This window comes from Rhinatrema bivittatum, chromosome 3 (assembly GCF_901001135.1).
Source record: "Rhinatrema bivittatum chromosome 3, aRhiBiv1.1, whole genome shotgun sequence".
Classification (NCBI taxonomy): Eukaryota; Metazoa; Chordata; class Amphibia; order Gymnophiona; family Rhinatrematidae; genus Rhinatrema; species Rhinatrema bivittatum.
In genome coordinates, this window is record NC_042617.1 from 197,962,575 (window position 1) to 197,976,502 (window position 13,928).

A 13,928-nucleotide genomic window follows, 5' to 3' on the forward strand; every position below is an offset into this window, starting at 1 on the left:
TTTCTACCTTTGGTTTTAAGATTGGAAAAGAACTATCTTAGATTTAAGAAACTGACAAAACCTGGCTGTTTACCTAGGTTTTTAAATGATCTATCTTGAATTTTTTATTGATGCTATTTAATTTATTGGTTTGAGACCTTTTTTTTTTTTTTAGTAATTCTGTTAATATAGCAGTTTTTAGTTTTATTGTTTTTAGGATATATGTTATATTTTGTAAGATTATTTTATGATTATTTATGGAGTTTTTGTACACTATTTTGTTTATGTAAAAAGTCAGTATGTTAAATACATTTACATAACTCAAATTTTCAAATTAAGAAATAACTATTCCTTGTACCAGAAAAAACAACTGCAAGACTCAGTCTTGTTCAGGGTCTAATAGAAAATTTACAAAGTTAAGAAAATGTTTTATCCCAGGACAAGCAGGATGCTAGTCCTCACATATAGAAACATAGAAACATAGAAATGACGGCAGAAGAAGACCAAACGGCCCATCCAGTCTGCCCAGCAAGCTTCACACATTTTTTCTCTCATACTTATCTGTTTCTTTTAGCTCTTGGTTCTATTTCCCTTCCTCCCCCACCATTAATGTAGAGAGCAGTGATGGAGCTGCATCCAAGTGAAATATCAAGCTTGATTAGTTAGGGGGTAGTAGGGGTAGTAACCGCCGCAATAAGCAAGCTACACCCATGCTTATTTGTTTTAACCCAGACTATGTTATACAGCCCTTATTGGTTGTTTTTCTTCTCCCCTGCCGTTGAAGCAGAGAGCTATGCTGGATATGCATCTAAAGTGAAGTATCAGGCACATTTGGTTTGGGGTAGTAACCGCCGTAACAAGCCAGCTACTCCCCGCTTTGTGAGTGTGAATCCTTTTTTCTTCTCCCCTGCCGTTGAAGCTATGCTGGGTATGCGTGAAGTATCAGTTTTTCTTCTCCCCTGCCGTTGGAGCAGAGACCTATGCTGGATGTGCATCGAAAGTGAAGTATCAGGCACATTTGGTTTGGGGTAGTAACCGCCGTAACAAGCCAGCTACTCCCAGCTTTGTGAGTGCAAATCCTTTTTTCCACATTTCCTCTTGCTGTTGAAGCTTAGAGTGATGTTGGAGTCACAGTAACCATGTGTATGTTTATTGAATAAGGGTATTGTGTCCAGGCAGTAGCCATCATTCTGGCGAGTCACCCACTCTTCATTGGCGGCCTCTTGACTTTATGGATCCACAGTGTTTATCCCACGCACCTTTGAAGTCCTTCACAGTTCTGGTCTTCACCACTTCCTCCGGGTGACGTCACTGAACAGAGCCCAGGCGGGAAAACTTTCTGTCAAAGTTTCTAGAAACTTTTGACTGGCCCAGTGAGGCCACTGAGCATGCCCAGCATGCTATGATATTCTCTGCCACAGGTGTCTCTCTTCAGTCTTCGTTTTTCCGCGCTGCAGCTAGCATCGCGGATCCGGAGCCGTTGAGTTTTTCCTCAACTGTTTACTCAACTTAATAGTCTTGATTTTGAAATTCTCTGTCACAGAAAATCTCTCGGGGTTTTTTCTTGCCAGCCGGTAAGTAACCCAGTCAAAAAATTTGATTTCGGAGATTTTAAAAAATTCTCCTCAGTTGAATCGACGGCCGTCGATTTCACGAAGTCCACAGGATTTAAAAAATGCCCTGTGTGTACGAGAAAAATGTCTCTTACAGACCCACATACCGAATGTGTGATGTGTCTGGGAGATAAACATGACGTTCATAACTGTCCACAATGCGCGGAAATGACTCCAAAAACCAGGAAAACCATGCTCGAAAAAATGGAACATTTATTCAGCCTGCAACTGATACCTTCTCCATCACAGTCATCGAAGTCGTCTCCGGCTGGAGCGACTAAGCGCATAGTCCTTAAAAAACCTCGCCCGGGACCGTCGGGGGATCACTCGTCTCCTTCATCGTCCTCGACGTCGACAAAATCGATAGAAAAATCGAAGTCGAAACATCGACACCGTCATCGAAGCCCCTCGTTGTCAGACCCGGCTTCCCAGGAACCCTCGACAGTGAAGCGGCCTAGACATCAGGAAACGTTGGACTCTTCAACGCCTTGGCCTACCTTGACTCCATTGCCGACACCAGAGCCAACACAAGGTACTTCTCAGGAACTTGTGCTTCAGCCTACGCCACCGCCCTCAACCGCTCTGCTTCCAACGGTTGTGCGGCCGGAATTGTCGGATTTAATCCGACAAGCGATTTCACAGGCTCTGAAAGAACAACTTACAATACCGACTTCATTGTCGATGCCGATGTTTTCTACATCGATGCCGGCAAACTTGCCGATGCCGGTGGGCACACCGATGCCGGGGTCAATTTTGACTCCGGTACAAAGAAATTCGACGTCGACAGCAAAAATCATTACGTCATCGACGTCGATATATGCTCAAATCTCAGCTAATTCATCAATACCGATAGCTTCGATGTTACCGCCATCGACAGAATCGACACAGAGAGCATTACCCTCGACAACTACATCGAGGCCACCTATCCTATCATCGATAACAACAGTATAAGATGATAGTGACCCTCAGGAATTAGCACTCTTTCAACGACTTTTGCAAAAATATCAAAAAGTCGTCGACACAACTCCTCAGAGAACCATGGAAGACAATCCTTGGCACCTTCAAAAACGGCAGACCTTGGCACCTCCAGTTTTAATCATCTTTAGCTTTAACCCACATTGATACTGTATTGTATACAATAATCTGTATTGCACTTTTGTACCATGTAGCAATCTCTTCCTACATGTCTTCTTTCTTATCTGTTCTTTCTTCCAGCGTTAAGCTTCCAAGTTTTTTACTCCTTGTTAATTGTAACTTTGCCTTATTCACCTCTATTGTTATTATCCTCAGTTATTTGTCTTAGTTATCCCCTTGTTCTTTGTAAACCGATCCGATATGGTTTTACTATGAAGGTCGGTATAAAAAAGTGTTAAATAAATAAATAAATCCTCCCATGATTTCCATCGATGACCCTTTACCTGGACCATCAGGTATTTCTAGAAATATAAGAAAAACCCCAAGAACCACCTATCAAGAACTAGATGAAGAAGATTCTTGGGATGATCAAAGGTCAAATACCTCGTCTGAGAGATTCATGTCCGAACCCTCACCTCCTGAAGTAAGGAAAAGATCCCCACCTGAGGACCTATCCTTTTCAAGTTTTGTCCAAGATATGGCTGATACAATACCATTTAAGCTTTCATCAGAAGAGGATTCAAGACAACATACCCTAGAAGTGCTACAGTTTGTGGACCCTCCAAACAAGTTCTGGCAATCCCTATCCACGAAATCCTGTTGGACCTACAACAACGAGTGTGGGAACACCCATGCACGGTTCCAGCAGTCAACAAACGTGTAGACACTACCTACCTAGTGCAGCAGGCACCAGGCTTTCAGAAGGCACAGTTACCACATCAATCTGTGGTAGTAGAATCTGCCCATAAAAAATCTAAAAGGGTACGTCCACATTCTTCAGCTCCTCCAGGGAAGGACCATCGCTTTCTAGACTCCCTGGCAGAAAAGTGTACCAAGGTGCACTTCTATCGTCCAGAATCTCTGCCTATCAACTGTATATGACACAGTATCAAAGGGATCTCTGGAAGCAAATGGAACACTTCACAAATTCTCTCCCAGAACAATTCCAAGAATCTGCACAAACCATCATTGCCAAAGGCCTGGAGGCTGGGAAACATGAGGTAAGGGCTGCTTATGACAATTTTGACACAGCCTCAAGAACAGCAGCAGCTGGCATTACAGCACGAAGATGAGCCTGGTTGAAGGCATCAGATCTCAGACCTGAAGTGCAAGACAAGCTTGTAGATCTGCCATGTCGTGGAGATAATTTGTTTGGGGAAAAAGTACAGGATGCTGTCCAACAACTTAAGGATCACACGGAGACCTTAAGACAGCTATCACAATTACCTCAAGAACCAACAACTCAGGCCCCTAGGCGTTTTCCTCGTCGAGAACCTAGACGACCATACTACAGACCAAGAAGGTACTACAATCAGCCTACCAGGTCTAGACCTTCTAGGCCTACCCAGCGCTCTCAAGCCAGGCAACCAAGAACAGCCCGTACCCAGCCTCCTCCACAGACTGGTCCAGCTACGGGTTTTTGAGCAACAGTCCAGAGAACAGGCCCTCCCTCCTAAACCCCAAACAACACATACCAGTGGGAGGAAGAATTTCCTATTTCCACTCCAATTGGGAAAAGATAACAACAGACCAATGGGTACTTTCCATTGTAGCTCAAGGTTACAAACTAAATTTTCTCTCAATTCCTCCACAATTCCCACCAACTTCCTACCCACAACACAGTTCCCAAATAATTCAATTACAAATAGAATTATCCACCCTCCTGACAGCCAGGGCCATTCAACCAGTGCCCAGGTCTCAGCAGGGCAGGGGATTCTACTCCAGATATTTCCTCATTCCAAAGAAAACTGGAGGCCTACGTCCCATCCTCGACCTCAGAAATCTCAACAAATTTCTAAAGAAAGAAAAGTTCAGGATGGTTTCCCTAGGCACAATGCTTCCACTTCTTCAAGCAGGAGATTGGCTCTGTTCTCTGGATCTTCAAGATGCTTACGCCCATATACCCTCCTCATCGCAAATATCAGCGCTTCATGGTGGGCCTTCAGCATTACCAATACAGAGTACTGCCATTCGGACTAGCTTCTGCTCCCAGAGTGTTCACCAAATGTCTGGCAGTAATAACAGCACACCTACACAAAAAAGGTGTACATGTTTTCCCATATCTGGACGACTGGCTCATCAGAAGCCAATCTCAAAAAGGAGCAATACAGTCTCTCAACCAAACTATTGCTCTACTGCACTCAATGGGATTTCTCATCAATTATCCAAAATCACATCTAACTCCAAACCATCTCCTACAATTCATAGGAGCGGATTTAAACACCAACCTCTCAAGGGCATTTCTACCAGAAGATCGAGCAAACACACTGTCTCTATTGGCAAGCTCGATTCACTCCAAGAAACAAGCAACAGCTCATTAGTTTCTAACATTACTAGGCCACATGGCATCCACAGTTCACGTCACTCCTATGGCAAGACTGGCCATGAGGGTAACTTAATGGACTTTAAGATCACAATGGATCCAAGCCATTCAACCACTTTATTCTCCAATTCAAGTAACCCACCAACTACGTTCTTCTCTACTGTGGTGGGTGAACAAGGACAATTTGTGCAAGGGCCTACCCTTTCAACAACCAGTTCCACAAATTACTCTGACTACAGATGCATCCACCTTGGGTTGGGGAGCTCACATAGGGAATCTCCAAACACAAGGAACATGGACAAAGCTCGAAGCAACATTTCAAATCAATTTCCTGGAACTTCGAGCTATACGTTATGCTCTGCATGCCTTCAAGGACTGCCTTACAAACAAGACTGTGCTGATCCAAACAGACAACACAGTAGCCATGTGGTACATCAACAAACAAGGAGGGACAGGTTCGTACCTCCTTTGTCAAGAGGCAGCTCAGATATGGGGTTGGGCCTTGAACAACTCCATGTTTCTCAAGACCACTTACCTAGCAGGCATTCACAATGTAGTGGCGGACAGACTCAGTCGCCAATTCCAACCACACGAATGGTCCCTGGATCCCACAATAGTGACCAGGATATTTCAACATTGGGGACAACCAACAGTAGACCTCTTTGCATCACATCTGAATCACAAAGTGGACAACTACTGTTGCCTATACAACCTGAACAACAAACCATCCAAGGACGCATTTGCTCGCCCTTGGAACTCAGGCCTGTTATATGCGTATCCTCCGATACCACTCATAACCAAAACTCTAGTGAAGCTACAACAGGACAAGGGGACCATGATACTCATAGCCCCATATTGGCCTCGACAAGTATGGTTTCCCACACTTCTAGACCTCTCAGTCAAGGATCCCATTCGCCTGGGAGTAGCTCCCACTCTCATAACTCAGGATCAGGGTCGGTTGCGACATCCCAACCTTCAATCCCTATCACTGACAGCTTGGATGTTGAAAGCTTGATCTTACAGCCACTCAATCTTTCATCCAACATATCCCAAATTCTTATAGCTTCCCGTAAACCTTCCACAAGAAAGAACTATGCTTCCAAATGGAAGAGATACACTTTGTGGTGCAAGCAAAATGACATCAATCCTTTCACTTGCCCTACAAAATCTTTACTAGACTACTTGTACCATCTTTCAGAATCAGGTCTACAGACGTCATCTGTAAGAGTACATTTAAGTGCAATTTCAGCTTACCATAACAAGGTAGGAGATGCACCTATCTCTACACAACCTCTTGTCAGCAGGTTTATGAGAGGTTTAATTCACCTAAAACCACCAATTAGACACCCAGTCACACAATGGGATCTAAATTTGGTTTTAACTAGACTCATGCGTTCTCCTTTTGAACCCATTGATTCCAGTGATCTAAAATTTCTTACATGGAAAACTATCTTCCTCATAGCCATTACATCAGCTAGAAGAGTAAGTGAATTACAAGCACTAGTCACATATGAACCCTACACTAAGTTCTTACATGACAGAGTGGTTCTCCGTACTCATCCTAAATTCCTTCCTAAGGTAGTTACGGAATTCCACTTAAACCAATCTATAGTTTTACCCACATTCTTTCCAAGGCCTCACTCTCACCAAGGGGAAAGAGCCTTACACACCTTAGATTGTAAGCATACTCTGTCTTTCTACTTAAACCGCACTGCAGTTCACAGGAAATCCAATCAGCTTTTTGTTCCTATGACCCAAACAAACCAGGTAAAGCAGTGGGTAAACATACTCTATCCAACTGGTTAGCAGATTGCATACAGTTTTGCTATGAAAAAGCAGGCCTCCCTCTCCAAGGGCGAGTAAAGGCACATTTAGTAAGAGCAATGTCAACCTCAGTTGCACACTATCGTTCAGTGCCAATCCTTGACATATGTAAAGCTGCAACATGGAGTTCTCTTCACACCTTTGCATCTCATTACTGTTTGGACAAGCAAGGAAGACAAGATTCATCTTACGGACAATCTGTCTTAAAGAACTTGTTTCCAGTTTAAACCCAACTCCTACTACAACCAAACTGCTGGGATCTTCGGCTGACTCATTCAACAGAAACATTGCACTACACAATGACTCAGCCTCTAGCTTGCTAATCACCCATATGTGAGGACTAGCATCCTGCTTGTCCTGGGATAAAGCAAAATTGCTTACCTTGTAATAGGTGTTATCCCAGGACAGCAGGATGTAGTCCTCACAGAACCCACCCACCACCCCGCGGAGTTGGGCCTTCTATTTTTATTATTCTTTTTTGCTAATGTTTTTGCTACATACTAGACTGAAGAGAGACACCTGTGGCAGAGAATATCATAGCATGCTGGGCATGCTCAGTGGCCTCTCTGGGCCAGTCAAAAGTTTCTAGAAACTTTGACAGAAAGTTTTCCCGCCTGGGCTCCGTTCAGTGACGTCACCCATATGTGAGGACTACATCCTGCTGTCCTGGGATAACACCTATTACAAGGTAAGCAATTTTGCTTTCTTTCATTTCTGTTTGTACTTGTTGCGTCATAGAACACAGAAATCTTTTCCAATCCTAAACTGGTTCTTTCTTCAAGAAGAATCTCAAACTTGTGGCTCAGTTCACTAAAATGTATAAATTGCCCTAGCATTAAGCCCTGACATCATGATTTTGCTTCTCTATGTTCAGATTCCAGTTAATGCTGCTGCTTTGAAGGAAAATAATTTGGATGTATACAGACCTTTCCCTCAAAATAAGATCCCACTGGCTTTGCAAATCCTGTCACAAAATATCATGCCTACATTTGATTTCCCTTACTTCTAGATTTTTTTTATGCTGGTGTGATATCATTTGTAATACAGACAGGAGATTAATGATACAATAGGCTCTTGCACATGGTTTTTAGACAGTAATGGAAAAGCTAATCTCATGCTGTTGTATTTATTTTTGTAGGCTGGTTCCTGAATCTCCCCGTTGGTTGCTGACACGCCAAAAAAAAGAAAAAGCTTTGGAAATTATGAACAACATTGCCAATCAAAATGGAAAATGTCTGACTCCAAATTGCAGTCAGGTATGTACATTAATTTTGTATTTTGCATACTTTAAGTGCTATATGGTTAGGAAATGTTTTTGTGTCTGTTTTATGCAAAGGAAGTGGTGCAGCGTCAGAAACTCCATAATTGCTTAGTCATTAGTTTGAATCTGGTTCAGGTCACCAAAGATGATAGTTATGATCTATTAAACATATATAGAAGCATAACATAGAAACATAGAAATGACAGCAGAAAAGAACCAATGGTCCATTCAGTCTGCCCACAAGCTTCTTATGGTAGTATCTGCCACAACATGCAGGTTACCTCCATGTATCAATCAGTTTTGCTTGATGTGCTTTGCTTATGGACTTGGTCGTAGAAGCAGTCCTGTATATTTCTTAATATCTAAGCATCAGTACCCCAGACTGTATATATAAAAAAAACAGTCATGTCTCGTGTGGTTGTCCCTGAATCCAAATTTCTCTTTCCTTTCAGCCCCCACTCCCCTCCTATGAAGCAGAGAGCAGTGTTGCAGTTGCATCAAAAGCATCAAGGCTTATTGGTTAATGGTAGTTATCCCATGCTTCTGTTAAGGGTAGTAACCATTGCACTGTGCTGGTTACTCCCATGCTCATCAGTTCCACAGACTGTAAAAGTCGGGGCCCTCAATGGATGCTGTCTAAATCTAATTCACCTTTTCTCCTTCCATAGAAGAAGAGAGCAATGTTGGAGTTGCATCAAAAGTATCAAGGTTTATTTGGTTAAGGGTAGTAACTGCCGCACCAGCAAGTTACCCCCATGCATGGTTTTTTTGTTTCCTTTAGGACTTGGCCATAGAAGCAATCCTGTGCTTTTTCCCTTATGTCCACATAACAGTATTCTAGACCATGGAAGTCAGGGCCCTCGGTTGTCGTCTGAATCAAATTCCTCTTATTCTCCTGTCGTTGAAGCAGAGAACAATGTTGCAGTTGCATTAAAAGCATCAAAGCATAAGAACAACATAAGAATATAAGAAATTGCCATGCTGGGTCAGACCAAAGGTCCATCCAGCCCAGCATCCTGTTTCCAACAGAGGCCAAACCAGGCCACAAGAACCTGGCAATTACCCAAATAGCAAGAAGATCCCATGCTACTGATGCAATTATTAGCAGTGGCTATTCCCTAAGTAAACTTAATTAATAGCAGTTAATGGACTTCTCCTCCAAGAACTTATCCAAACCTTTTTGAACCCAGCTACACTAACTGCACTAACCACATCCTCTGGCAACAAATTCCAGAGCTTAATTGTGAAAAAGAATTTTTTCCGATTAGTCTTAAATGTGCTACTTGCTAACTTCATGGAATGCCCCCTAGTCCTTCTATTATCCGAAAGTCTAAATAACCGATTCACATCTACTCATTCAAGACCTCTCATGATCTTAAATACCTAAGAACATAAGAACATAAGAACATGCCATACTCGGTCAGACCAAAGGTCCATCAAGCCCAGCATCCTGTTTCCAACAGTAGCCAATCCAGGCCATAAGAACCTGGCAAGTACTCAAAAACTAAGTCTATTCCATATTACCGTTGCTAGTAATAGCAGTGGCTATTTTCTAAGTCAACTTAATAGCAGGTAATGGACTTCTCCAAGAATTTATCCAATCCTTTTTTAAACACAGCTATACTAACTGCACTAACCACATCCTCTGGCAACAAATTCCAGAGTTTAATTGTGCGTTGAGTAAAAAAGAACTTTCTCCGATTAGTTTTAAATGTGCCACTTGCTAACTTCATGGAGTGCTCCCTAGTCTTTCTAATAATTCCCAACATTCTGTTTGCTTTTTTGACAGCCGCAGCACACTAAACAGACAATTTCAATGTGTTATCCAGTATCCACTATGACACCTAGATCTCTTTCTTGGGTTGTAGCACCTAATATGGAACCTAGCTTTCATCTGCCATTTTGATGCCCAATTTTCCAGTCTCACAAGGTCTTCCTGCAATTTATCACAATCTGCTTGTGATTTAACTACTCTGAACAATTTTGTATAGGGATGTGAATCGGGCTTCGGACGATTGAAAATATCGTCGATATTTCCAAAATCGTCAGAAATCGGGGGCTCCCCCAAAATGATAGGAAAACCCCACGATATTGTTCGTGGGGGTTCTCTTATCATTTTGGGGGAGGGCGGGAAAAACGGCACACAAAAATAACCCCTAAACCCACCCCGACCCTTTAAAACTAATCCTTTAGCTTCCCCCACCCTCCCTACTCCCCCAAAAACATTTTACAGGTACCTACAGGTGGTCCAGTGGGGGTCCCGGGATAGGTGGCGATGTCCTTTCGTGGATTGCAAACTGGCTAAAAGACAGGAAACAGAGAGTAGGATTAAATGGACAATTTTCTCAGTGGAAGGGAGTGGGCAGTGGAGTGCCTCAGGGATCTGTATTGGGACTCTTACTTTTCAATATATTTATAAATGATCTGGAAAGAAATACGACGAGTGAGATAATCAAATTTGCAGATGACACAAAATTGTGCAGAGTAGTTAAATCACAAGCAGATTGTGATAAATTGCAGGAAGCCCTTGTGAGACTGGAAAATTGGGCATCCAAATGGCAGATGAAATTTAATGTGGATAAGTGCAAGGTGATGCATATAGGGAAAAATAACCCATGCTATAATTACACAATGTTGGGTTCCATATTAGGTGCTACAACCCAAGAAAGAGATCTAGGCGTCATAGTGGATAACACGTTGAAATCGTCGGTTCAGTGTGCTGTGGCAGTCAAAAAAGCAAACAGAATGTTGGGAATTATTAGAAAGGGAATGGTGAATAAAATGAAAAATGTCATAATGCCTCTGTATCGCTCCATGGTGAGACCGCACCTTGAATACTGTGTACAATTCTGGTCGCCGCATCTTAAAAAAGATATAATTGCGATGGACAAGGTACAGAGAAGGGCAACCAAAATGATAAGGGGAATGGAACAGCTCCCCTATGAGGAAAGACTAAAGAGGTTAGGACTTTTCAGCTTGGAGAAGAGACGGCTTAGGGGGGGGATATGATAGAGATGTTTAAAATTATGAGAGGTCTGGAACGGGTAGATGTGAATCGGTTATTTACTCTTTCGGATAATAGAAAGACTAGGGGTCACTCCATGAAGTTAGCATGGGGCACATTTAAAACTAATCGGAGAGAGTTCTTTTTTACTCAACACACAATTAAACTCTGGAATTTGTTGCCAGAGGATGTGGTTAGTGCAGTTACTATAGCTGTGTTTAAAAAAGGATTGGATAAGTTCTTGGAGGGAGAAGTCCATTACCTGCTATTAAGTTCACTTAGAGAATAGCCACTGCCATTAGCAGTGGTAACATGGAATAGACTTAGTTTTTGGGTACTTGCCAGGTTCTTATGGCCTGGATTGGCCACTGTTGGAAACAGGATGCTGGGCTTGATAGACCCTTGGTCTGACCCAGTATGGCATTTTCTTATGTTCTTATGTTCTAATTCTTTTTAGTACTTGCAGTTTATGGAAGCCGTTCTTGGTTGTGTTGTTAATGAATGTTTTTAGATTCAGATGGTTATCGATTAAAACTCCCAAGTCTCTAGCTTGAGTGACAAAGTTATTTTTGAGTGACTTTTGAGGAGTATTGCTGTCTTCAGATGAGATGAGGAGGATTTCAGTTTTGGCTGGATTGAATATAAGGTTTAGGCTCTAGAGGAGGAGGTTGATCCCTTGGAGGCAATTTTCCCAGTATTTGATTGTTTTTGTAATGGATTCTGTTATTGGGATCACGATTTGTATGTCGTCAGCATATAAGAAGTGATTTAGCTTAAGGTTGGTTAGCAGTTGGCACAGAGGTAGAAGGTATATATTGAAAAGAGTGGGGGACACGGATGAGCCCTGAGGAACTCCTTGGGAGGAGTTGATGCACGGGGACTCTTTGTTGTGGATTCGGACTTTGAAGCCTCTGTTACTAAGGAAAGATTTGAACCAACTAAAGGCCATTCCTGTTATTCCGATGTCTGCTAGGCGGTCGAGGAGGATGGAGTGGTTTACAGTGTCGAATGCCGCGGAGAGGTCAAGAAGGATTAGTAAGATGGATTGTCCTTTATCCAGTCCCATGATGAGGTGGTCGGTTAAAGAGATGAGTAAGGTTTCGGTGCTTCGTGCTTTTGGAACCCGTATTGGGTAGATTGGAGTATTTTGTGTTCTTCGAGATAGTCCGATAGCTGTGAGTTGACTAATTACTCCATTATCTTGGCTATAAAAGGTAAATTAGAAATAGTGCGGAAGTTGTTAGGTTCATTGGGATCTAAGTTAGGTTTTTTTTAGAAGAGGTTTAAGAGAGGCGAGTTTAAGGGCATCTGGGAAGATTCCTTGTGATAATGAGCAGTTCATGATATCTGCCAGAGGTTTGGAGATGGTGTCTGGTATCAGCAAGAGTATTTTAGTTGGAATTTGGTCACCTGGGTGTGTGCAGGTTTTCATTTTCTTCAGCATAGTTTGAATCTCCAGAGTGGTGGTGGGTTCAAACGATTCAAGCGAAATCTCATTATTTGGGAGATGATATGAGCTAGAAGAGGAGGGTGGACATGGAGGTAGAAGAGTTAGGAGGTTTGAGATTTTGCTTTGGAAGAAGAGTGCCAGTTCGTCCACTTTGGATTGTGCTTGGTCATTGGGGGTAGAAGGGACGTTGGTTTGAGTTAGATTGAGTTAGATGATATTAGGATATCATCCAAATAGACCACTACGCACTCATAGAGGAGGTCTCGAAATATCTCATTCATGAGATTTTGGAAGACGGCCGGAGCTTTAGTAAGTCCGAACGGCATGACTAGATATTCGTAGTGGCCATCCCGGGTGTTGAAGGCCATCTTTCACTCGTTGCCCTCTCGTATTCAGATTAAATTGTGGGCCCCACGGAGATCCAGTTTTGAGAAAATCCTGGCTCCTTGCAGGCGGTCAAAGAGTTTGGATATCAGGGGCAGCGGGTTCCGGTCCTTAATGGTGATGGCGTGAAAGTCGATACAGGGGCGCAGGGACCCATCCTTCTTTCCTACGAAGTAGAGGCTGGGGAAGTCGACCGTCAGAAGAGGCTGTGAGCCAGAATTTGCCCTAAGTAAGAAAAACCAGGTGGGATCAGCAGGAGGGGCTGCGGTCCCTTTAAATCCAAGAGGAAGCTGCGCGCGTGGCCTAGAGAGAGGCAGCAGGGGAGGAGCCCCTGCAATGCAGCGAGCATGCTGGAGGAGCGCAGAGGGGCTTATCCAAGCCAGGACCACTGTGAAGAGAAGCCCCGGGAGTGGCTGGTCACCATCACCCGCGTCCCCTGGCCCGGAGGGATGGCACCGTGGCGGTAAATAAACAGTCTTACTGGGCATAAACTGGAGATAGTGACCATAGTAGTCTTGGGCACAGAAATAAAGGCAGGTAAAATGAGGATAATTTTGCAGTACTGGCCAGATTAATTACTGATGCACACAGGCTGGTAAACTAGCCAGAACAGACTGGACATACATGTGGAAAAAAACCCAGGATCGTCCACTTCCAAGGTAGGTTACTTTTAGAGACAGCTGCACTGAATACCACAGAAGCTGTGAATGTGTAGGCTGACCACCAATTGATAGTATAACAGCAAATAAGGAAACTATGCAGAATAAAGGCATAAATATAGTATTAGAAATAGAAACGGAAAAGCTGTTGTGAAAGCAGGACAACAGTGAACAAACAAAAAAAACACACCTGTGGAGCAAGGTCACTATTTTTAACCTCTATTAAAATATGTATTATTTTTATTAGTTTGGTTTTGCTATTATTATTGATGTTTTATATTTCTTGACTATGTTTGA

General features: G+C 42.9%; 1 protein-coding gene across 6 annotated transcripts in view; it reads left to right on the forward strand.

Annotated features, from left to right (window-relative positions):
* Nucleotides 1–13,928, forward strand: part of SLC22A3 (solute carrier family 22 member 3) — a 265,603-nt gene that overhangs the window by 152,067 nt on the left and 99,608 nt on the right. For all 6 annotated transcript variants that reach the window (XM_029594094.1, XM_029594088.1, XM_029594093.1 and 3 more), the window contains one exon: nt 8,012–8,129. In XM_029594094.1, coding sequence (XP_029449954.1) covers nt 8,012–8,129 — 118 coding nt within the window. The remainder of the gene's footprint in view (nt 1–8,011; nt 8,130–13,928) is intronic.